At 57.9% G+C, this 22,409-nt stretch overlaps 2 protein-coding genes across 7 annotated transcripts in view; both read left to right on the top strand.

Annotated features, from left to right (window-relative positions):
* The window catches only part of CASKIN2 (CASK interacting protein 2), a 56,825-nt gene extending 34,948 nt beyond the window's left edge, over positions 1–21,877 (top strand). For 3 of the 6 annotated variants that reach the window (XM_077188421.1, XM_077188420.1, XM_077188422.1), the window contains exons 3-20: positions 9,037–9,088; positions 11,012–11,109; positions 11,201–11,346; positions 11,486–11,581; positions 12,449–12,579; positions 12,821–12,929; positions 13,067–13,175; positions 13,462–13,556; positions 13,637–13,754; positions 13,986–14,168; positions 14,566–14,687; positions 15,141–15,216; positions 15,326–15,420; positions 15,639–15,749; positions 15,845–15,946; positions 16,157–16,295; positions 16,621–19,198; positions 19,409–21,877. In XM_077188421.1, the coding sequence (XP_077044536.1) occupies positions 9,037–9,088; positions 11,012–11,109; positions 11,201–11,346; positions 11,486–11,581; positions 12,449–12,579; positions 12,821–12,929; positions 13,067–13,175; positions 13,462–13,556; positions 13,637–13,754; positions 13,986–14,168; positions 14,566–14,687; positions 15,141–15,216; positions 15,326–15,420; positions 15,639–15,749; positions 15,845–15,946; positions 16,157–16,295; positions 16,621–19,198; positions 19,409–19,505 (4,457 nt within the window). In that variant the 3' untranslated portion in view covers positions 19,506–21,877. The remainder of the gene's footprint in view (positions 1–9,036; positions 9,089–11,011; positions 11,110–11,200; positions 11,347–11,485; positions 11,582–12,448; positions 12,580–12,820; positions 12,930–13,066; positions 13,176–13,461; positions 13,557–13,636; positions 13,755–13,985; positions 14,169–14,565; positions 14,688–15,140; positions 15,217–15,325; positions 15,421–15,638; positions 15,750–15,844; positions 15,947–16,156; positions 16,296–16,620; positions 19,199–19,408) is intronic. The other 3 variants (XM_054645264.2, XM_077188423.1, XM_077188424.1) reach the window with 3 other exon arrangements.
* Positions 1–22,409, top strand: part of GRB2 (growth factor receptor bound protein 2) — a 200,535-nt gene that overhangs the window by 69,037 nt on the left and 109,089 nt on the right. The gene's annotated exons all lie outside the window — the stretch shown is intronic.

Raw genomic sequence — 22,409 nt, forward strand, 5'->3', positions numbered from 1 at the left:
TTCCCCGCCTTGGGAGTGAAAGGAGAGTGGCAGTGGGACCATCTCTCTCAGGCTGCTTGTCTCAGGCTGGAGAGAGCTTGTCCTGCGCCTGCTAGTGATGGATCCATCCCTCTCCCATTCCCACTTGCCAGCAGCATGGAGCAGCCAGTCAGTTCTCACGAGTTTTGGTAGGTGACCTTTGCACAGGGAATGGGAACAGCAAGGTGCCCTGTGTGCCCTCACCATAAGGGGCACACACAATAAGGGATTTGGAGAAGGATCCCTCCCATCCATCATGGCTTGGGAGCTGAGTGGCCACTGCTGAGTGAGATCCTTACACTCTTTCCCAATGCAGATGCCACAAATGGCTGCAGCACCATGAAACCTGCAGGAGCAGTCCAGCATCCCTTGAGACTGACAGGAACCAGAGGCCACGTTTTGGCTCTGTCTCGGAGGGAAGGAGACATTTTGCTGAAGCTGCTGAAATGCAGGCTGCAGTTCAGAGGGAGCTGGACAGTGAAGGCATCACTTGCTGGAAGGAAGCTTTAGGAAGCTGACTCCCTTATTTCAGCTTGGCAATAGAGAATATAGTCAGCAGCCCCCCAGAAGTGGAAATCCTTGGTTCTTAGGAAAACGCAGTCCCCAGGCAGCAGCTGCCACAGCCTGCTGTCCCTGCACAGCCCAGGCTGTGACTGTCCCAGGGGACCCCACCGGCACGTCCCTGAGCAGGGCTGGCAGCAGCACCGGCTCACGGGGTCAGAGTTGAGGAAAAGCATCCACAAGGTATTTTTAACCGTGTGACTCCAAACTGGCCGCCAGCAGCCGTCTGAGGTTAGTCCGGGGCTGCTGACAGCTGATTGCCCACGGGCTGCTGGCAAGAGGGGGGAGTTTTGAGTAAAATTCAGTTCCCAGCCGTGTGGCAGCCTTGGGAAGGAGTGGCGGCACTTGAACCATCGACCTTCTGGGTGACCTCGAGCGAACAGCTTCACCTCCCGCTGCCTCCCCTCCCATCCTGTGTGTGCCTTGCCCAGATTAGCGCAGCCAGGGTGGGGACAGCCGCTCTGTCCGCCCTGGCAGCGCCTGCTCCAGGTGCACGGCAGCTTCCCTGGGGCCAAAGGAGGAGGATGTCACAGGATTTCCAGCCTCCGCATCGCTGTGTGCTTTGAGTACTGGCTCCACCGGCTGGAGCAGCTCCTGGGTGCCAAGCTGCCATGTGCGGGCACGGGGCTGGCGCTGATGGCGACATGGTGCCATAGGGCTGCGGCAGCCCCGTCCTCCAGCCTCAGCCTTGCCCTGCTTCCCCTGGAAGCTGCAGGGTTGCTGCAACCTCCAAGCAATGTAGGGGCTGTATCTTTGTTTCACTCCCTTGAGCCCACAGGGTTTTGTTGGCCACTGTTGGCTGCTCTAATTTTTATCTGGGGCTCATTGTTAGAACCATAAAATAAATAGGTACGTGCTGCTCTGGAGCGTCAAACCCCTCCAGGTGTAGGTGGGTTGCTGGGTTGCTGCGTCCCTGCTCGCCCTCCCTAATTAACTGTTGCTCAGCTAATCCAGACTTACTGACCTGCCCTAATCTTCCCATGCAAAGCCAGCCCTTCACTGCTGCCTCCTGTCACTCATCTCTCATGTTCCCTGTGAGCCTCTCTCATGTTCACAGCCCCGGGTATGTGATGGACAATTGTACCCCAGAAAGCAACAGAATACACGGTGGGAGATGGTGCCCTGGGAAGCAGCATCCCCCCGTGCAGGGCTGCCAAGGTTGCTTTTCTGACCAGCAGGTCCCTCTGTGCCCACGCTCACACTGCTCCTCTCACCGTCCCCCCACATCCTGCTTCCCCTCTTTCTTCCTCCCATTGACCTGCTGCCGGTTGGATTATTTCTCCCCAGATGCTGCAATCTGCATTTTTCCCAGGTTGAATCTGCCTGGGTTTGTTCTCCTAATCTCTCTAAGTCCTTTTTGTGTTATTTCTGCCCTTGTCAATCTGTAGCACATCCACCACAGATTATGTTAATGCACCATTTACTGGGTATGGTATTAATGACAATACTGAGTGTCTGTAGGTGCAGCCCCTTTGCCAGGGTATCTGGGATAGCCCTTCCTTGGCTTCCAGGGAACCAGCTGGACATGAGCTGAGATGCATTGTTAATGAGCTGATGCTCTGCTGGTCCCATGTCCCATAGCCCAGGCATGCCCGCTCCAGGTTCAGGCAGTGCTGGCACTTGGCCGCTGGCCCCCACCGCTATCGGCCCATCTCTTCCCGCTCAGGAGGCGTCCTGTCCTTTCGGAAGGATGGGGGAAATGGAAAAGGCTCCACCTCTTCCCTGGGCAAATACAGCTCCTCTGAGTTCATATCCTGGAGAGCGGAATAGCCAGGTCCCAGCAGGGACGGTGACTTCACCTCCCGGTAACGCGTTTCCCCGGCCAGCTGGGAAAGGAGCCCCTGTATCTCCGAAGGAGCTGCCTGGCTTCCCCCACCCAAAGCCTTTCCCAGCTGTTTCCATCCTGGATGGGGCTGGGGTATGCAATTTCAGCTCTGTGGGGAAGGGGTGTTACCACTTCTCCCAACCAGGAGAGCTGGGCTGGGCTGCATCACTTTGGAGTAGGCAGCCACTACAAACCCACAAATTATTGTGGAGAAGGGGAGCAAGCACCATCCATCTCACCCCATCTGAAATCCTCCTGTGGGCCTGAAACTCAGAGCAGGATCATGTGTTTGGCTTTTGCAAGGGGTGAATCCATCCCCAAAGGATTCCTGTGATGCTCTTTTCCCTGCTTGGCATTTGTCCCCTCTGTCCCCTGTGGCCATCAAACCTTGGGGTCGAGAGCTGAGAGCTGCACCTTCTTCCCAGCTGTGTGGATGGAGACAGGGTTTCCGATTCTGCTTTTCCTTTCATTGTTCTGGGAGCCTTCACTTTGAACAAACTGCCTGTTTTTTCCTGCTTTGCTTGTGAGGGGAAGCAGCAGGGGGGAATTGGGGGTTTGGATGGGGGTCCTGGAGTAGCTGGGTTGGGGGTGAGTGATCAATGTCTGTGCTGTGTGGGGATGCTGCCCAATGTCTCACCTGTTGCCAGCCTCTTAAAAAACCTTAGAAGTTTGATTTACCCTGGAAAAAATATTCCCAGACTTCTCTAAAGAAGGAAAAAGGCTCCCAGTTGACTCCCATTGCCCTATCCCTCTTTTCCCTATGGCCTCCAGCCCAGCCCAGAATGGAAGGCAGATCCCTGGACCTCTCAAACTCCTCTGCCATCACCCACCTTCACCATCATCCACAATCATATCTGAACATGCTGCAGGATAGTATTGCTTAAAGAAGGAGATGAGGAAGGAGGCCAAGGTGCCAGAGGAGACTCAGACATGCCATCAGCAGAGACAAGTTGGTGACAGGAACAGCTTGTGCTCTGTGTGGCTGTAAGCCCTAAGATTTGGGGCTCCAGACAGGGGTAAATGGTGACTTTTGCTGAGGTTAGAAATGAGCATTAGGTGCAGGGATACTCATAGCACAGGGGTGCTGTGTCCAGCCTCAGGATGCCGTGAGAAGCTGCCCAGAGCTCAGCTCCTGGAAGGTTATTGCACTTGCTGGGATTATTCCAGGCTGCTGAAACCAGGAGCAGGGCTTGGTGTGACAGCCATCCTGCAGCCTGTGCAGTGTCAGAGCAGTGGCCCTGGTCTGGTCCAGGGTTTGGTAGGTTTCTCAAGGGGTGAAAATGCCAATTACTCTTGAGGAGTTACCAGATGTTGGTGTAGGGACAGTAAGGGGCTCCCAGCTGCTCTCATGTCAATGCCATTTTCCCTCTGCTGATGGGATTTCACCTCCTTGATTGCAGCCTCCCCATCCTTGCCAGTTAACCCAGTGGCTTTGCCCCAGTCACGCCAACCCCATAGTGCCTAGCTTGGCAAGGGGCCTGTTTGTCAGTGTTGGTGGGGAGCCCATCCTCAGTGATGCTGCAGAGCCTCAAACCTGGCACAGGCTTTTTTTGGGCAGGAAGGCACCCCTGGCCTTTGGACACCTGTGGCATTGGGACAGCCATGGCATTTGGGCACAGGGATGGTTGCTCAGCCAGGTTTCCCAGGCAGCAGCATCTTGGCAGCCAAATTCACCGACCATCACCACGGGGGAATTAGGGGAGCTCCTGTCTGGGGAGCCAGGCACAGCACTGGGCTCAGTGTTTGGGGTGCAGCTGGTGGCTGTAGTAGAGAGCTGGGGTCAGGACCCCTTGACTCTCACCCAACCTCTGTTCTGAGCTGGCTGGGCAGCTTTGGTTGAGTTTCTTAACATCTCTGTGGCTGAACTCCTTCCCTATCGAGGTGGGTGAATCTTCTGAACGTTTGGGAAACTGCTCCTGAAGCAGCTGGTCTGCCGGGAGGCTGCGCCAGGAGGAGCCGGCTGTGGGTGGCCACAGCAGACGTGCCTGTGGACAGAGAGGTGACAGGGAGGGGTGATTCCTGCGGAAGAGGGATGGACATCACCTCTTTGGGTCTTGATTTTGGCCAAGATGGTGAGTCTGTCCTGAGCCCTGGCATGAACCCATCATGTGCCAAGGCAGGGCCACTCTGGGCCATCACAGGGAAGGTTGGGTGAAGCTGTCACCTCCTGCCACCTCTGCCTCCAGCTCCAGAGGCTGCCACCACCATCGGAGATGGCTGCTGCTCTGCGGGATAGCAGCTGATTAGCTCCTCCAACTGGTTTATTGGCTTACTGGTGACAGTCCCCAGGTGGATTTCATTTTCCCAAGAAGGTATGTATATGTATTTGGTGTGTTCAATGCACACTGTCCCTCTCCCACTGCCCAGGGAAGCAGAATGGTGTTCCTGCAGTGCCCTTGCAGGGCTTTCCTGCATGCAGGGTACTTGTAGCAGGCAGTGTAGGGGTGCTCAGGACTGGATGTTCAGGGATGCTCATGGTACAGGGACACTCAGGGTTGATGCTGTGGCTGGCAGCACAGGGATGTTCATGACACTGGGATGCTCAGACCTGCAGCACAGGGAGGCTCATGACACGGGGGTACTTGCAGCCAGCAGTGTGGGGATGTGATTTCCCAGGACAAAAGGATGGGATGAGAGTCTGCGACACAGAACCAGCAGAAAGGGTTGTTTTTCTGGCAAGAAGGTGGATCTCCAGTTACGTATTTATGTGTTGTCCTGGACAGCAACAAAGCCTTGTGGTGGAGCTCTGCTGTGGCTGCCCAAATCCGGCAGGACAAATCCGGCAGGGGGTCACAGCAAAAAAACCTGCCTTCTCCTGTGTGAGAGCCAGGGCAGGAGCATCCAAAGGGCAGGACTCCACAGGATATTTGGGCATTTCCTTCCCCAGCCAAACCCAGGCGAGCACGTGTCACGGCTTCCCAAGGAGCGCTTCGGAGGGATTGTGTCGGTCTCCAAGAGCTCGGGGTGAAGCTCACGGGTGTTCCCGCAGGACCGAGCTCTCCGTTGGAGGGCAGCGGGTGACTCAGGGTGCCCGGTCCGCTGGCACAGGGCTGCTGGGCCGGCCGAGGGCACGCCTGGCTCCACGCAGCCGGCACAGCCGGCGCCAGGCGAGTGCCTCGCGGGGGTAAATACGGGTTTGTGCCGGGCCGGCTGCCAGAGCGGCGGGTGAGGTGCCCGCCCCGGCCGGCCGCTCCCCGGGTGCCCCCCGCACCCCACGAGGAGCCCAGCCCTCCCTGGCATCCCCGCCATAGGAGGGCAGCCCGCGGGGAAACTGAGGCATGGGCCAAGGGGGCTGCTTGGGAATGCGCCGTGCGGGGCTGTGCTTCAGTGGGGACCCAGAGGCCAAGGGCCGGTCCCAGGCCGTGCCAGGGTTGAGGGTCCCGGCCCCGTTTGGTGCTCGGCGGCCGCGCTGCCTTCGCCACGGCCGGCGGCCGGCCCGACATTTGTAAGCAATTTGCCGGAGCGTTCCGGAGGTGCTTCCCGCTGCCGCTTGGCAGCCAGACGCCGCACAGAAGCTCTTCAGCTCCCTCGAGGCCTCGCTCAGGCCCAGCCCTGCGCTGCGGAGCCTCGTCCTGTCCGGGCAGGCGCCGGGGAGCGCGGCGGGCCGGGGCAGAGCGCGGGGGGAGCCGGCGGGAGCCCTCACGGGGGTCGTGCTGGGGAGGAGGGCCGGGCGGGGGGAACCCGGGGCTGGAGTTAACCCTTGGGGTGCACCGAGCTGGGTTTTTTCCCTGGAAATAAATAACTCCGTCAGGATGTCTTGTATTTCAGCGCTGGGTCCGTGTTCTGGGCTCATTCTCCCGGGTTATTAGTGTGCTCCTGGTGCGGAATGGGGGTTGCAGATCAGGCCTGAGAGTGCCCCTGCCCCAGTGCAAACCCAGCGGGGGTGATGATGTGGCTGGGAAGGATCTGGCCACACCATCCCAGTGCCATAGCTGGATTAACCCTGCAGCCCTTTCCCAGCCCAGCTCTGCAGCCCCCTGGCCAAAGCTGAAGAGGCTAGACTGGGAGGGCTGTGGGATTGGGAACAGCTTGGCCCAGCCTCTGCTGAGCTGCAGAACAGCTGTGTGGAAAAGGATGGGTAGCCTGGGCACCAACAGGGAGAGAAGGGGCTGAAGAAATGTGGGGAAAACTTGGAGAACTGGTCAAAAGGAGTACATGGATGAAATGAGGAGGGGGATTGCAGGGAAATGTCCCATCAGCTGCCTTCCTGTCACCAGGTCCCTGGAGTTTGAGGTTGTGCAGCAGGATGGCACTAGTGGAGAGGTCCCAGCTGCCTGGCTGTGCTCTGCTTCCCCTCCATCCCTCCATTCCTCTCCTTTCCTGTGCCTTTATGCTGGGATGCCAAGACACTTTCCCACGCACACTTCACCTTCGAGCCTTGCTGCAAACCCTCCAGCTCTCCAAGCAGTGATTTACCCAGCTGCAAACCAGGGATGCTCTCCCTTCCTGCCCAAGGTGGATCCAAGCATTTAGGAAGACCCCCAAAGGGAATGCTGCTCCTGGCTCTGCTGTTTGTGACCTGAGGCTTTCTCAGCCACCCACACCGTGTCCCTGTGGTCCTGCCCTGGGGCTGCTGGAGCAGGGAACAAATTTGAGGAATGTTGCTCAGGGAGATGTGGATGCTGACAGCTGCCTGGGACACCCACTGTGTCCTGGAACATCCCAGCCCTGCTTACTGGACCCCACTGGCCAGCTCAGTTCCCTTGAAGGTGGGGTTAGGGGGAGGATTTTTGGGTGAACTCTCCTTCTTCAAACAGTGGGCATTGCTCAACTCTAGGACCAGCCCCCAGGGGCTGTGGGATGTTTCTGCCTCTTTTGGAGGTGCTGGTGCTCATTGGGCATCTCCATCCAGCCCATCTCTTTTCCCAGCATTGCACTCCCAGTGGTCATCATTGAGGGTCTGCCCCTCCTGCCCTGAGTAAGGACCCCTCTTCCTCCCCTTCTTTCTCCTCCCCTTCCTGACCCTTTTCCAGTGGCAGTTTTCAGCTGCAGATGGTAGGAGCAATCCCAGTGGTTATGGTTCTCTAGGACTTGGATCAGAAGTGGCCAACTTACAAGTGAAATGTTATTTTTTCCTGGCTGCTGAGGTCAAGGGAAGTGACTTGTCCTTGATGAAGACCCCAGATCCTGAGTTCTTAGGGCTGGGAGGGGGAAGTGGGAGCTCTGCTGAGTGATGGCTTTGGGAGCCAGTTCCTTTGGGAAGGTCTGTTGGATTGGTGGCTGAGGCTCAAAGACAAACAGTCCCTGGAAGAGGTAATTAGGGTGATCCTGTCCTGATCCCCTCAGCTGTGGTGAGAAGTCACGAGTCCTTCACCAGCAGCCACTCCAAGCTCATTTTGTGTTAATTAGGCTGTTTACAAAACACTGTAAATTGCAGTAATGAACACCCCAGTCCTTGGTTTCCTTTAATTATCCATTTGCATGATGAATGAACCAGCCCCCGATCAGCTCTTCTTTTCCAGCAGAGGGGTCACACAGCCCAGTATGGCTTATGGGATCTGCCATGCAAGGTGGGCAGAGACCTTGGGAGAGAGGGAGAAGGGAATTAAGGAGGAGAAGGAGAGGAAGGAAAAGGAGAAGGATCTTCAGCCTCAGAGATCTACCTGGCTGCGAGGAAGGGGCTCCTTCCCCAGGACCCCCCCACAGCTGAGTGGGGTTTGGGCAGCTGTTTCACCCCAGGCTCAGAGCCTGGCACTCAGACTTTGATTTTCTGTAGGAAAAAGCAGAGAAACCATTCAAAGCATTTAATCCTCCCTGGCTCGGCGATGGGGCTGCCTGGAAAGGCAGAGGAGGAGTGGTGGTATTTCTTGGCCCCCCCACATACCTTCCCCTTTCTTTCCCTTTTGACTTAGCGGATGAATTCCAGAGATGTTAATCCGCTCTCAGCCCCTCGGTGAAGAATAAAATGTCCTCTCTGTGTGGGAGGAAGGAATCCATTCGAATTAATTGCGGGAAGGGGCAGGGAGCTGGGGGTGCACTGGGGGTGCATGTGAGGCTGTGCTGAGGGTGGGCTGGGCATCCTCTGCTGCCCAGTGGTCCCTGAAGGAGCAGGAGATATGGGCAGAGGGATAGGGATAGCCAAGGTGGCACAATCCTTGGAATCTCTGAAGGGGAGGGAGGGCTGGCCAGAGGGATGGGGATATCCAAGGTAGCACAATCCTTGCATTCATGGCTGAAAGCTTCAGCCTCTGTCCTGGCCATAAAAATGCCAACCATGTGGTCTGTGGGCCAGGCCTCAGTGGCAGTGGCGGGCACAGGGAGCGAGTGGGGGGTAAAATGGCCCCACTCAGCAGTTTTGGTGTGTCAGTGCCTATAAAGGGGAGGGAAGCGCTCTCTGTTCTGCCAAGCCAGGGTGGCAGGAGCTGCGGGGTCTGACCCATCCCGGGGGCACACATGGATAGGGCAGGAGAGATGGAGGGAGGAAAGTGCTAAGCTTGAGCTGGGTCAGCCCACTGAGGGTTCGTGGATGTGAAAGAGAAGGCAGAGGAGAGTAGAGGAGAGACCCCCGGGATGGGCCAGGCGCTATTCTGTGCACTGGGAGGTGGGTATGGCTGTGGGATGGGGTTCCTGTGGGGGCCTGGGGGCCTGCAGGCTCTGCCTCCTGCCCTGACCTTCACCTCTTGTATCTGCAGAGCTCCTGGGATCTGCCAAGCGCCTGAACGTGAACTACCAGGATGCGGACGGGTGAGTGCTCCCCTGGAGGGTGCTGGGTGCTGCTGCCAGCCCAGGGGGCTCCTCTCCCTGCAGCTCAGGGTATCACACAGCTTTCCCAGGGAGCTGGAGAACACATCAACATCCCAGAGCCAGGGAAGCCCTGCACAGGCAGAGCCAGTGCCTGCCTGGATCTAAGCTGAGGGCAGTGCTCAATCCCTCCTGAAAATCCTTCATAAATCCCTTCTGTGTACCCATCTGTGGGGATGGGGCTGGATAGGGATGGCAGCGTGTCCAGCCCCTGTGTCCCCCTGGTTGAAGCCCAGAGGAGCATCCAGCCGGCCTCAGTGCCCACATGTGCTCATGCCTCTGTTCAATATCCCAAAAGGAAAATCCCATTGTTTTGGGGGAAGTTGGAGAAAGAAAATATGAGGTTGCCCAGTGACCACAGCATATTTGTGTAGCTCATCACTTCCAAAATCCAAGTACTTAATAAACTGGGTACTGAGAGTTAAAGAAACCACAAAGGCTCATAAAATAAATAAGCATATTATTCTTATTGAATTAACTCTGACCTGTCAGTCATTAGCATTGTTTTTATGTGCTGTTGTTGTACCTAATTTCTACATGTTTTCTTTTGGAGGGCTCTGTAGGAAGAGGTGTCCATGATGAGTCCTAACAGGCCAGCGGGGGGTTGGGAACGTGCAGGATGGCTCAGTCTTAAAATAATACTGTGCAGATGGAGCTTAATAGAAAAAGAATTTAATAATAGAAGCAATGATCTGATTCTGATAGGGCACAGGGTTTGTGCTTGGGCAACTCCAAGAGGCTGATGGTGGGAACTGGGGTAAAGGGTCTGCTCCCTGCTGAGGGACATGGGCAGGGTGTTGGGTTTCGCTGGGGCACAGGAAGGGGATGATGGGGAGGTGAGACATGAGCATGGGGATGGCAGTGTGTGTCCTGGGAGAGCCAAGGTGCTGGTGGTGTCCTTGGCATCACCTTGCTCAGGGCTTGGAGAGGATGGGGTGGGCGAGTGTGGGTTTGTGCACCACCCCAGGGCAGAGTGAGACCCCACAGGGATGGGTCAGGGGGATTTTGTACCCCCCCCAATTCATACTTTGAGGCAGAGGTTTTGCTGTGGCTCAGGGCATGGTGGGTGTACTGGAGAAAGGAGCAGCCCTCTCTGCTGGGGTTAGGGTCTCTCCTGAAATGTTGAGACTTGCACAGGGATCTGGGGATGCAGATCATGAGGAGAGCCATGCTGGATGAGCTGCATCTCTAGCACTGGGTTTGGACACTGCAGAGCCCATTGGAGCCCCATGCTGGTGCTGTCAGGAGCCCCCCATGTCCCTTGGAGTGGCTCACGGGCTAATCCCCGGTGGCACAGGGACCCCTCTCTTGGCCTTGGCCCTTCATGTGACGGCTCAGGGGAGTGCCAGGCAGACAGGCCCCTTTCACAGCCCCAAGACACTGGGCTCTTTCATTACCGGCGGCCTCCCACGCTCTGCCATGGGCTCCTGGCAGCCCTGCTGGCATGGGGAGGGGGCAGCTGGCAGAGGGGGCAGGAGTGGCCACAAGGCTGATGTGTTTGCTGGATGCTGTGAGCAGCGTTGTGGCTGCCTGGCTGCCCTGTAGAGAGGGGAGGTGCATCTCTCTCCATCCTGCCTGTTTCCCCCAACGGAGGGCCTGGAGTGAGGGACTCCTCTCACTGGTGTTTCCCAAGGTACACAGTGTGTCTGCATCCCTCACTGAGCCCTGGGGCACGGACATCTTGGAGGGATTCATCAATGTTTTGCTATGGGGAATCTGAGGCACTGGGAATGGGGAATCTGGGAGGATGTCACCATGAACAGCCAGTGACAATCCCAGCCCTCAGCCCATGTCCTCACGCAGGGGGTGCTGCGAGGACAGCACAGTGGGGCTGGGGGCCAGGCTGAGCCCTACCTTGTGTCACAGGTTCTCAGCACTGCACCACGCAGCCCTGGGTGGCAGCCTGGACCTCATCTCGCTGCTGCTGGAGGCACAGGCCACCGTGGACATCAAGGACAGCAACGGTAAGGGGTGACCCCAGGCACGGCCCCTGGCTCAGCCCCCTGTGCCAGGCCGGGGGCCGTGTCCAGCCCTGCTGAGCCGCGCTGCCCACAGGGATGCGGCCCCTGCACTACGCGGCGTGGCAGGGCCGCCTGGAGCCCGTGCGGCTGCTGCTCCGCGCCGCTGCCTCCGTCAACATGGCCTCGCTGGATGGGCAGATCCCGCTGCACCTCTCGGCGCAGTACGGCCACTACGAGGTGGTGAGTGAGAGCCCAGAGCCAGCCGTGTGCCCTCCGTGGGACTCTCTGGGGTACTGAGTGGGGGCAAACCCCACCGTGCTGGGTGGGAGGGAGGCTGCAGGGTGATGCTGAGCCCCTGCACCACGTTGCTCCCCTGCAGTCGGAGATGCTCCTCCAGCACCAGTCCAACCCGTGCCTCATCAACAAGGCGAAGAAAACCCCGCTGGACTTGGCCTGTGAGTTCGGGAGGCTGAAGGTGAGTGCTGTGGGCTCTGCCTTCCACCAAGGGCTTCTCCATGGACAGCTCTGGAGCCCACTGGCTCCTCTGGGAGCAAAGTGCAGGGTCTGCCACAATTGCTCTCCTTCCACCATGAGACTCAGAGCCTGGCAGACAGCAGCTGCCTCCTCCCGTGGCCAGACACAGCCTGATCCTGAACCTGGGAGCTGTGGGTTTTGCCCCTGACCTCACAGCAGGACAGTGTTAGATTGGGAGTGAAGCCAGGAGTTGTTGCTCCTGGTTCTCCACAGCCTTCCCCCACCCACCCCAGCTTTGCTCACAGTTAAGCATGAATAGGCTGAGCTGGCTAATCCCAGCAAGCTCTGAGCATCCAGCCCTGCTCCAGGTCCCCAGCACAGTTCTTGGGGACAGGGCCACACTGTGCTCTGTGAGACCCTGGCCCTGCCAGCACCACTGGTTTGGGATGGAGCACAGCCAGCCAGACTGTTCTGTGCCCCACTCGGAGGGGACCAGGGGGATATTTCCATTTTTGGAGTATCTATAATGTCTGCAGCTATAAACAGGGCAGTAAAAATAACTGCTCTGTGCCTCTGGGTTGCCCTGAGTTGCTGAGAGTCGCTCTGGGCTGGAGAGACTGGAGGTTTTTAGGGCTTGGTCTGAAAACCCTGATTATGGGAAGACTATTTCTGGCTGTTGTGACCTTTTACAGCCTCTCACGACAGTGTGGCCATGCCAAGCACTGTCCAGCTCCAGCCAAGCCTGGGGCTGTGGATGGAAGGGAGTGGCAGGATGGGAAGTGGTGGGCTGGCCCCAAGGATGAGCCCCTCAGTGGGAGGGTGCAGGTGGGGGTACCTGCACCTCGTTGCTTACCAGTGTCTCATGCAGGTGGCCCAGCTGCTGCTGAACAGCCATCTGTGTGTCGCCCTGCTGGAGGGACAATCCAAGGATGCCACTGACCCCAACTACACCACTCCACTACATCTGGCAGCCAAGAACGGGCACAAGGAGATAATCAGGTAATTCCCTGCTTTATGCTGGAAAAACCCATCATGGCTTCAGTCCCACTTCCTCCCAAACACACCTTCCTCCTGCAGGCTTCAGCCCCTCATCCCCAAAGCAAGTGCAAGGTGTTGTCCATTTCCTGTCGTAAAGCAGCCAAGTGCCTGGTCCTGATGTCCTCTCTTCTTCTTGCTCTTGCTTTCTCCTTCTGCCCTCCCTGGACTCCTCCTTTTCATGCCTCTCCCTCCTTCCTACCAGGCAGCTGCTGAAGGCTGGGATTGAGATCAACAAGCAGACAAAGACAGGCACAGCCCTGCACGAGGCCGCGCTCTACGGCAAAACAGAGGTGGTGCGGCTGCTGCTGGAGGTGAGCATGGGGATGGGGCTGGGGACAGCCCCTGGGGGTCACTCAGCACCCTTTCCCCTCATCCCCTCAGTCCCTTGCCTCCCTTGAGTCTGGTGGCAGGCAAGGAGCGGGCCTTGACTGTGTCTTCTCCTGGGCAGGGTGGAGTTGACGTGAACATCAGGAACACCTACAACCAGACAGCACTGGACATTGTCAACCAGTTCACCACCTCACACGCCAGCAAGGACATCAAGCAGCTGTTGAGAGGTGAGGTGGGGATGGCACTGAGAGGGGTTTCTTCCCTCTTGAACCTGCCTGGGCTCCCAGTGCTCCTCCTGAACAGCCTAAATCAGTGCCAGCATTCCAGTCCCCTCCCACAATGTGCCCCCATCCTCCATGTGGGGCAGTGTCTGGGGATTGAGGCCTTTCTGCAATATTAATGTTTTCTTCTCTCCTCTTCTTGCTCTTGCTTTCTCCTTCTGCCCTCCCTGGACTCCTTTCTTTCCTCCCTATGCAATGGCACCTCCTTTCTTCCTCTGTCCCTTGCCTTCAGAGGCATCAGGAATCCTGAAGGTCCGAGCTTTGAAGGATTTTTGGAACCTCCATGACCCAACTGCTCTCAATGTCCGAGCAGGAGATGTCATCACGGTGAGGCTGCTCTCTGCTCCCCATCCCCCTGCCCCACCATGGCCCTGGGTACCAGCCCCATCCCTCTTGTCCCATGGCAGGTCCTGGAGCAGCACCCAGATGGCCGATGGAAGGGGCACATCCATGATGCTCAGAAAGGCACCGACCGGGTCGGGTACTTCCCCCCCTCCATTGCTGAAGTCATCAGCAAGAGGACAGGTCAGTGGCTGTCCTGAGCATGCTGGGGACAGTCCCCTGTGCTGAACTTTCCCAGCCTTCCCAGCACCTCCTGTCAGACAAGCCCTGCAGCCCTGCCTAGCTAGGGAGGAAGGGAAGGCTCAGGGATTGACACCATGGTTGGAACACTACTTTGGGGGTTGTGCTCAGTTCTCCCCCCGTCCCTGCCTCCTGCATGAGCTCTGACCACGTGTGTTTTGTCTTTGAATGCAGGCATGGTTGTCCCCCGCGTGGCACCCGCGCAGCAGCGCCAGGGTCCCCCTGGGGCCCTGCCAGCCCCCCCTGGGGGGCTGCAGCACCTCCCTGATGAGTGTCCACACCCGGCAGCCCCGAGCGGCCCAGCGGCCTTTGGTCACCTCACCCTAAGCCGGACGGCCCCAGGCCCTGACAGCTCAGGTCAGGGGAGCACCTGGGGAGGGAGAGGGGCTGGGGACCTTCCCCTGTTCCCAGCCCTGCCTGGCCAGGGGCACAGGGGGGAGACTCTCCTTCCACCTCTCCATGGGGAAGCAGCCAGATGAGAGGGAGCAGATGTAGGAAAAGGGAGTTTTGGGGAGCCCTTAGAGCAGCCCCTTCTCTCCCTGTGTCTCAGCCCTCTGTGTGTCCCTTGCCACCCAGGTCACCCTGTCTGTGTTGTGCATGCTGGGAGGCAGGAGGGAACTGATGCATTGTCTGTGGCTGGAGGATCTTGTGGGATATCAGTGGCATCAGTGTGTTGGCACTGGGATCCTTGCTGGGCATCTCAGTGCCCTGTGTCTGGGGAGCTGCTGACAGGCTCCCTACTTGCCCCAAGCAGCAGGAGACAGGAACAGCGTGGGCAGCGAGGGCAGCATCGGCAGCATCCGCAGCGCCGGCAGCGGCCAGAGCACCGAGGGCACCAATGGGCAGAGCACCAGCATCCTCATCGAGAATGCCAGGGTAGGCACCAGCCCCTGCTCCCCTGTGCTGCTTCCCTGTGCTGGCTCAGGCTGGAGATAGAGCCCCATTCCCTTCCATGCCCCCTCCTAGCAAAGGAGGGGCTGCTGGAGTTGAGTATCCTACACCAAACACCTACTTGCTGCCAGGACTCAGCAGGGAGATGCTCCTGGGGAGACCCTAGTTGTTCCCCAAAGCACAGCTGGCCTTTTTGAGCGGAGCTGGAGGCTGTGGTTGGCATCACACAGCATCTCCATCATGTGCTGTGTCACCTGAGAGGATAATAAAAGGCCCTGAGCCAAATCCTGCCCAGATTTTTTGCTGGGGGCCAGCCTGCTGCGGGGTGAAACTGTGACCAGCAGCCTAGCATGGAGACCACCACTCTGCTCCTGAGGGTGTGACAAAGCTGGTCTTCAGAGTTGGGTCCTTCCTCCACTCACTCCTCCTCTCCCTCAGCCTCTGCCCTCCACCGGAGACAACCTCCAGCAACATCTTTTGGGATCAGAGCCACACAATGGGACCTCCCCAGCAGGTGAGGGCTGTCACAACTCCATGGGGCTCTGGGGACAGATGTCCCCACAGCCCTAGGGGCTGTTCGCTGTTCAAGTGCCCCTGTGACAGTTCTCTCTCCTTTCTGCCAGGGCCACAGGGCCTCCAGACCCCAGGCAGCTGCCCCCCTGGAGACAGGGTCTTCTCCCACCAGTTCTTGCGTCCTGAGCAGCTCCTCGAGGGGAAGGTAACTGGAACAACCGGGGAATGGTGTGCTGGGTGAGAGGGCCATGTTTGGGGCACTCAGCCCAGCTCTTATTGCACCAGGGACACAGGGAACTGGGTCTTCAGGACACAAGTGGGTCTTTCCCAGGGAGATCCTGTCATCTTGCCTGGAGCAGTCAGGTTTTTCCAGCCTCTGCAGCCACCAGTCATGGGCTGTTCTGTATCCCATCCTCTCCCCAGGATGCAGAAGCCATTTACAACTGGCTGCATGAGTTCCAGCTGGAGTCGTACACTCCCAACTTCCTCAACGCTGGCTACGATGTCCCCACCATCAGCCGCATGACCCCGGAGGTGAGGCAGGTCTTTCCCCACCCAGAGCTGCCAGCTGTGGGTACTCACTGCCCCCAGCTCCACTGCTGACCATGGCCCCACTCTGCTCCCCTTAGGATCTGACAGCCATTGGTGTGACCAAACCAGGCCACAGGAAAAAGATCTCTACAGAAATTGGGCAGCTCAGCATTGCTGAGTGGCTGCCCAACTACATCCCGGTGAGTCCCTGGCACTGAGGCTTGGGTCACCCCCTCTCTTCAGAGCTCTCTGACCCCAGGATAGGACAGGATGGGGTCTGTAAGTGAATAGCTTTGACTGCATTAAAGCAGTCAGAGATACCCTAAAAACAGTCTCCTGGGCAGGGAGGGGATGCTGAAGGTGCTGCCCATTCCTCGATGCTCATGGCAGTGGGTCTGTGCTCTTTCCAGGCTGACCTGATGGACTGGCTCAGTGCCATTGGGTTGCCCCAGTACCACAAAAAGTTGGTGAACAATGGCTACGATTCCATCACCATCGTGACAGACCTGACATGGGAGGACCTGCAAGAGATTGGCATCAACAAGCTGGGTGAGTCCCTCCTGCCATGCTGGAGTGGCCCAGGGCAGCCAAGTTTCCCACCCAGGTCCCCACGCCCTGTTCTGCCTCAGGCTGGGAGGTGCAGGCATGTCCTGAGCACCCGGAAAGGGCAGTTCCTGGCTGTCCCTAACTCTCCTTGGCCAGCTGGAGCTGGGCCCAGCTAGGTAGATGCCAGCAGTAGTTTGTCTCCTCCCACAGGCAGGGTTTAGATAACCCCAAGGCCTTTGCCCCATGTGTGATATAGCTACTACTCTTCTTGGCCTGAAAGCAGGCCTTGGGGGTTGGAGCTGACCCAATGTCCCTTTCCTTCCTGCAGGCCACCAGAAGAAGATTATGTTGGCTGTCAAGAAGCTCAGAGATCTCCGCAAAAGCCTCAATCAAGCAGAAGCAACTCTGGCAAGACGCAAAGTCCCTGGTTCCCTGGACATTGTCACCATTGAGTCACTGGAAAATGGGGAGTGCCAGTCCCCACACACGCTCAAAATGACAACCTTCCAGGACAGTGAGCTCAGCTATGAGCTCCAGACAGCCATGTCCAACAGCTGCCACGACACACTCGGCATCAAGAGCAGCCAGGGAATGTCACGGAGCCAGGAGAGCATCGGGGTGCGGTCGCGGGGCTCAGGGCACTCGCAGGACAATGTGCTGTCCCGGCGCCTCTCCAGCCCCTCGCAGGAGAGCCTGGGCAGCGGCGAGAGCAGCAGCAGCAGTGGGCAGTCCTGTGCACCCCCCCGCAGCAAGGAGAGCCCGGCCAGCCTGCCGGGCCGGCCCAGCCCCGAGCCCTATGGGAAACTCGTGTCCCCCGAGGGGCTGAACGGCTTTGCCAATGGTGGCGGCGGGGGCAGCCCTCTCAAGGAGAGGAACCTGCCCGAAGGAACGGATCAGTACACCCGGCCTGTGGCTCAGAAAGGAGCTGGGACTCCAGCGGTCACTCCCTGTACTCCTCCCCAGACTCCCAGCAAGGGAACAGCCCCGTACGTCTTCATGTACCCACACGTCTCCCTGAAGTCCCCAACGGCCCCATCTGTCCTGGGAGCAGAGCAGCCCAAGGCCCTAGCACATCTCCCCTCCATCTCCCCTACACAGAAGAGCAGCCTGCAGACGTCAGCCCAAAAAGGCTTCTCCTACCTGCACAGCCAGTGTGGTCCCACAGAGCCACCCACCACAGCCCCCACGACTGGGGAGCATCACAACGGAGGTGAAGGCTTGAAACACAAGAAGCGCTCGCACAGCCTGAACCGATACGCGCTGTCGGATGGGGAGCATGAGGAGGAGGAGGGGGCCCCCAGCAGCACCCTGGGCTCCTACGCCACGCTGACGCGGCGGCCGGGCCGCAGCCAGATGCCGCGGGCCTGTCTGCAGGCAGACGCCAAGGTGACCCGCAGCCAGTCCTTCGCCATCCGGGCCAAGCGCAAGGGCCCTCCCCCGCCGCCTCCCAAGCGCCTCAGCTCCGTGTCCAGCGCCCTCACTGCCGAGGCAGACGGGGAGCAGCCCCCCAGCCCCGAGCGCCAGCCCACAGCCCCTCAGGACCTGGTTGATGCAGGTGCCACCCCCAGCGATGCTGGGCGTGGCAGGACAGTGAAGAGCCTGGCGGCTGCGCTGGAGGGAACACCAAGTGTGAGTCCTTCCAAGCCCCTCCTGGCCCCAAAACCGCTGCACCTGACTCAGGACTGTCTCCCCCGGGCAGATGTGGGTGAGGGGTCCCACGATGGCAGTGATGCCAGCAGTGCCACACTTTCCAATGGCAGCAGGGACCCCTTTGAGAGCGGCAAGCCACGGAGACGGACAGTGAGTGAGCCCAGCGCTCCTATGACAGAGGTGGCTGCACAGGGTGAGCAAGAGGCTGCCTGCTCAGACACTGAGGAGGAGGCCAAGCCGGGGGTTTCCTCTTCATCGTCCCAGAACAGCTCCAGTGAGTGCATCCCCTTTGCAGAAGAAGGCAATTTAACCATCAAACAGCGGCCAAAGCCCAGTGGGCATTCCAAGGCTGACACGGCCGTGCCGGACATGGAGCCTGGTTCCCAGCCAGCAGAGCCCCAGGGCTCCGGTGAGAAGGAGCCAGCAGCCCCTGCTGTCACCAAGGAGCCGCCCGTGCTGGAGTTCAACCTCACCGAGTCGGACACGGTGAAGCGCCGGCCGCGCTTCAGGGAGCGGGAGCCGCTGCAGGCGGTGCTGAAGGCATTCAGCATGGCGGGGCAGGCAGAGGCGGGGGGCGCCCCCACACCCCAGTATGCCCAGGCCCAAGCCGTGAGCATCGCGGGCCCCCCCACCTCGGCACCAGCACCACAGCCCATGCTGGCTGGAGATGCCTTTGATGATGACAGTGTGGAGTTCAGGATTGCTGAGATAGAGAAAAGCATCTTGTCGCTGGAGAAAGGGATGAAGAAGGCCCCAAGCCCCACCAAAGCCCCCAGCCCCACAGAGCTGGTTGGCACGGCTGTGGTGAGGACACCCACTCCAGGTATGGGGGCCTGTGGAGCTGTGTCCAACGTGGTGGTGGGGCTCCCTCCCATGTTGGTGTGGGAGGTGAGGAGGACCTGTGCCACCACCTACCATGAGTCCCCTTCCTTTGCAGATGTCCCTGTCAAGCACACCTCTGTGGCATCCACCAAGCTCGTCTTCTCTGGACCCAAGACCATCTACCAGCAGGTCCTGCAGCCCTCCCGCCACACTGTTGCCCCCTGGGCAGCCACTGAGGCAGTGCCAGATGTGATCGGGTCCCTGCCCGGTCCTGGCTCACTGACGCTGGAAACAGGCAGCAAGGTATCAGCCAAGCCTTTGGCAGCTGCCCCGGGGACCACCCTGGCCCAGCAGCGGCTGGAGCAGACCAACTCCAGCTTAGCTGCCACGCTGCAGGCGGCCGACAAGAAAATCACAGTGGAGGAGGTGGAGAGGTGAGGGAAATTCTGGGGCTGGGTCTCTCGAGGTGGGGTTGGGAAGGGCAGGAGAAAGGCTGTGCATGGGTATGTCATACCTGCACCACAAAGGTCACACATGCTCAAGCTCAGCTCCTGCTGCTGGGTTGGGTCCAGCCTGGCCAAACCTTCCCCATCAGCACCTGCAGCCTTTGAGCAGTGCTTTGACTCTCTCCCTTTCCTCCCCAGCCACCCTGGAACCGTGCACTCGGCCAAGAACATCTTGGAAGACATCAGCAACATGTTCGACGACCTGGCCGACCAGCTGGATGCAATGCTGGACTGAGGCTTCCTCCCTCCTTCCCCTCCCCGCCCTGGCTGCTCCAGCAGTGCCCCTCGTGATGGGGGAAGAGTGGATCCAGCACCCAGTGGTGCCTGCAGGTCTCTCCAGCCACCTCCCTCCCCACACTTTGCACTGCAGCTGGGAACAAAGCTGCCCTCTTTGCCCACCCTTGGCTCTGTGTCACGTGACAGCGTGGCCTTGGGCCGGTTTCTGAGGGGGTCAGGCATTTCCCACCAGACTGGCAGCAGGAGGAGAGCCCAGAGGGGCTGCACATGCAGTCCTGGAGGCCACGGAGAAGCCCTTGCTCCCTTGCACAAAGCTGAGGAGCCTCCACAAGGGACCTTTCTCTTTCCCTACTGCATTGTCAGAGTCCTGCATCTTATTATTTATCCCCTGCCAACAAAGTGTCACAGGAGAGACCTCCCCGGGCAGCCACAAGGGAGCTGGCGATTCACTGTGCAGCCGCAGCCCTGGCCAGGCCTGACAGCAGCTAAAAGAAGACAGGGCTTGTTGCAATTTGGCAGCTTGCAGAGCGAGAAGGAACCTTTCTGCTTTATTTGCCGCTTTTCCAAACGCGTCAGCATCGGGCAGCGTGGAATCCAAGTGGATCAAAATCCCTCCAGTGGGACCCACAGACCCCTCGAGATGGGGCTGGCACAGCCTGCAGAGCAGCGGATGCTCTGCCATGGCCATGCGGGACATGTGAGCCTTCCTGCCCCTTCCCAGAGTGATGAGGATGGTAATGGCAGTGCCAAAAACCTGGGAATTTGGGCCAGTCTGTCTGGATCATGCTGCTCAATGGAGTTTGCCCTCTGCCAATACAGTGCCTACGCAAACCCCCACCCTGGTCCTTCCAGAGTGCAGCAGCAGCAGCAGCATGATTAATGCTTTTAAATTCTTTTCTCCCTTCCCTTATCCCTTTTTCTGGGAGAAAACAGTCCCTTTTCCCAGTGCCCCTCCCTGCAGGGAGCTGCTGGCACAAACCCCGCCGTGAGCATTGTTCAACAGAAGCAGCGTTTGGGACGTGATCCTTCCTTCCCCGCGGCTCTGCAGCCCAGCGGGGGAGCTGACCCCGGATGCACCGGGGAATTCGGCTCAGGAGCGGCTCCCTCGACATCCAGCGCGGCCACAGCCCCTGGAGCTCTCTGCAGCCAGGCGGGAGGAGCGGCTGCATCGCTCCCAGACAGATTTCTCTCGCAGGATCTGCTTAGTAGTGCATGGCTAAATATGTCCAAGAGCCCCGAACTTGGCTCGCGCTCGGCATGCCAAGCAAATGAAAGCATCAGAGCACCAGAAGGGAACCGAAGATTGTGCTGAAGTGCCATTTGCTACAAAAATTCCAAACAAAGGGAAAGAAAATTCCATGCACTTCCCTTTTCTTTTAGAAAAAAAAATCACCCATGCAAATCCAAACCACAGAGGGAGAAGGAGGCTGAGAAGGCAGTTGCTTCCCAATCCTGTTGGGAGTTTGCAGCTGGACTGGACTGTTTGCAGCCCCTTGTGCTGTTGGATGGAAGGGGGGCAAAGCCCACCTGAGCATTCCTGAGGGTCTCTGCTCCTGAGGGCAGCTATGCCCTGGGCTGGACAGGCAAGAGGTGCCAGCCTGGTTTCTGGGCTGAAAAGCAAATATAGTAAGCCCTGAAAAAACCTAAAATCCCATTGTTGTCTGGGACTTGAGGTCAATATGAGGCAGGTAAGACACTTCTTCCCTGGCTCTGATTTCTGTCCCACACTAAGTGCATCCACTGCCTGTGTCTGAGTGCCACATCATGGACATGATTTCAAATAGCTACATCCAGTGGCACTTTATAAAGAGGTTCACAGAAACCTTTTAAAACTGATTTTTACTCTCATGAGTCAAGCTGGGACAAGCCCAGTTGGTTTTTTTTTCCAATGTTGATAAACTGTAAATGTTTGTTTTTTTTAAAGGCCAATGTATATATTTTAAATGTGATCTATTCTATATATTTACTAACCAGAACTGCAAGTCTTGGGTCAGGGATAAGAGGACACTGGGGTGGAGCTGCCGCTGTCTGAGCCACCTGAGGGCAGCACAACGCTGCTCTCATTGTCAATAAGGGAACTAAACATTTGATTTTGCAGAAGAATGCCTATTTTTTGAGCTCTAGATCTCTATTTTGAAGCTACTGTATGGTGTGTAAGTTATGTACACTGCACTGGGACTAACTGACCCCAGCTGCACCTGCTCCGTGCAGCGAGACAGTGAGGGGAAAAAATAGCCCATGTAATCACCAGACTGACAACAGATTTTAAACCATCTGCTCTGTTTGTGTTAATCATGTGTTTTGTTTTCCACTAACATCCATTAAGACTAAATTCTATTAAACAGTGGGACACATTTTACCCTTTTTATAGTTTTGCCTAGTTGTGTCCTTTGTGTGAAATGGGACAAACTTGTCTCCTACTGCGTGAAGTCCATTGAAGATCAGCTTTATCCTGTCCCTTGAGTGCTCCAGGGTTCCTCATTCTCCCCTGGTGAGTCCCAGTCACCCCCGCCCCGAGGTTAATGTTCAGTGTGAGTCTCACCAACATGACAGTAACATGGTGACAGTGCTGGTGTCCCGGTGTCCCAGTGCCCAGCTCTGCCCATGTGCCACCTCCACCATCCCCATGTGCCAGGCAGAGCATTCCTCCCTCCTCCTGCCTGCTCAGAGTGTGGCCACTGTCACTCCAGTCCTGCTTTGCTCATGACAAGCAGCCCAGGCCTCCTTATCCCACCACTGCTTGTCTCCAGTGCCCTCAGTGCCTTTTCCAGCTGACCCCAGCCTTTCACCCATCCAAAGGGATTCACACTGTGCCTCCAGCCTCAACTGAAGCAGTGCCTGGGATCCAGGAAACCAAATTTACTTTGTAAGAAGAGGCTTTCAGAGATGGACAGATTTACCC

The sequence above is a fragment of the Agelaius phoeniceus genome, chromosome 19 (assembly GCF_051311805.1).
Source record: "Agelaius phoeniceus isolate bAgePho1 chromosome 19, bAgePho1.hap1, whole genome shotgun sequence".
Classification (NCBI taxonomy): Eukaryota; Metazoa; Chordata; class Aves; order Passeriformes; family Icteridae; genus Agelaius; species Agelaius phoeniceus.